At 37.8% G+C, this 923-nt stretch overlaps 1 protein-coding gene across 1 annotated transcript; it reads right to left on the reverse strand.

Moving 5' to 3' along the window:
- Positions 1-262: 262 nt before the first annotated feature.
- On the reverse strand, positions 263-728 carry LOC107301481 (putative uncharacterized protein FLJ46204; the record flags this gene model as incomplete). The annotated part of the gene is made up of 2 exons (XM_015830699.1): positions 263-419; positions 660-728. Coding segments are annotated over 2 exons (226 nt in total), but the record flags the coding sequence as incomplete, so codon positions are not given.
- Positions 729-923: the final 195 nt, after the last annotated feature.

Below are 923 nucleotides of genomic sequence, written 5' to 3' on the forward strand. Positions count from 1 at the left end.
GAGTGTATACATGAATGTGGTTGAGCATATGTATGGATGTGGATGAGTGTGTGTATATGAGTGGTTGTGTAGATGTGTGTAGATGTGGTTGTACATGTGTGGATGTGGGTATATGAGTGTATACATGAATGTGGTTGAGCATATGCATGGATGTGGATGAGTGTGTGTATATGAGTGGTTGTGTATATGGGTGTGGATGTGGTTGTATATGTGTGTATGTTTGTGTGGATGTGTATATTGGTGGGTATAAGCGTGTATCTACATAAATGTGGTTGAGTATGGATGTGGATGAGTGTATATGAGTGGCTGTGTATATGTGTGAATGTGTATATGTGGCTGTATATATGAGTGTATGTATAGAATGTGTATGTGTGGGTATATATGTGGGGTGTATATATGAATGTGTATCTATAGTGTATCTGTATGTGTGTGGATGCATATATGTGTGGGTGGTTCTATACACACACACACACACACTTTGCTGACAAAAGTGAGGAGAATCCGTGGCCTAGAGGTGCCTAATGTGCAAGTGGCCCGGGTTCAAATTTCAGAAGGGTATGGCTAACTGATAAATAGCTTGAAATAGCTATACTAGCTATTATAGCTATACTCCCTTTAATCCTTTGTCAGCAAAATCTAAATTTAATATACACACACACATACATATACATACATACACACATGTATGTATGTATGTGCATGTATGTGTACATGTATATATGAGTGTATGTATAGAATGTGTATTTAATTTTATTACATTTTACAAGCTCACTCAATGAAAGAACACAAAAAAAAACCCCAACCAACATGATAGCGATCACATAACACACTGACAAATGTCCTCCTCTCAGCTTCAATACATGAACATCAATAACTGGATCCTACTGTGATCTGATTGGCTCGTTGCCCAAAAGAGGATACCC

Source organism: Protobothrops mucrosquamatus, unplaced genomic scaffold, assembly GCF_001527695.2.
Source record: "Protobothrops mucrosquamatus isolate PMUCROS unplaced genomic scaffold, P.Mucros_1.0 scaffold13364, whole genome shotgun sequence".
NCBI lineage: Eukaryota > Metazoa > Chordata > Lepidosauria > Squamata > Viperidae > Protobothrops > Protobothrops mucrosquamatus.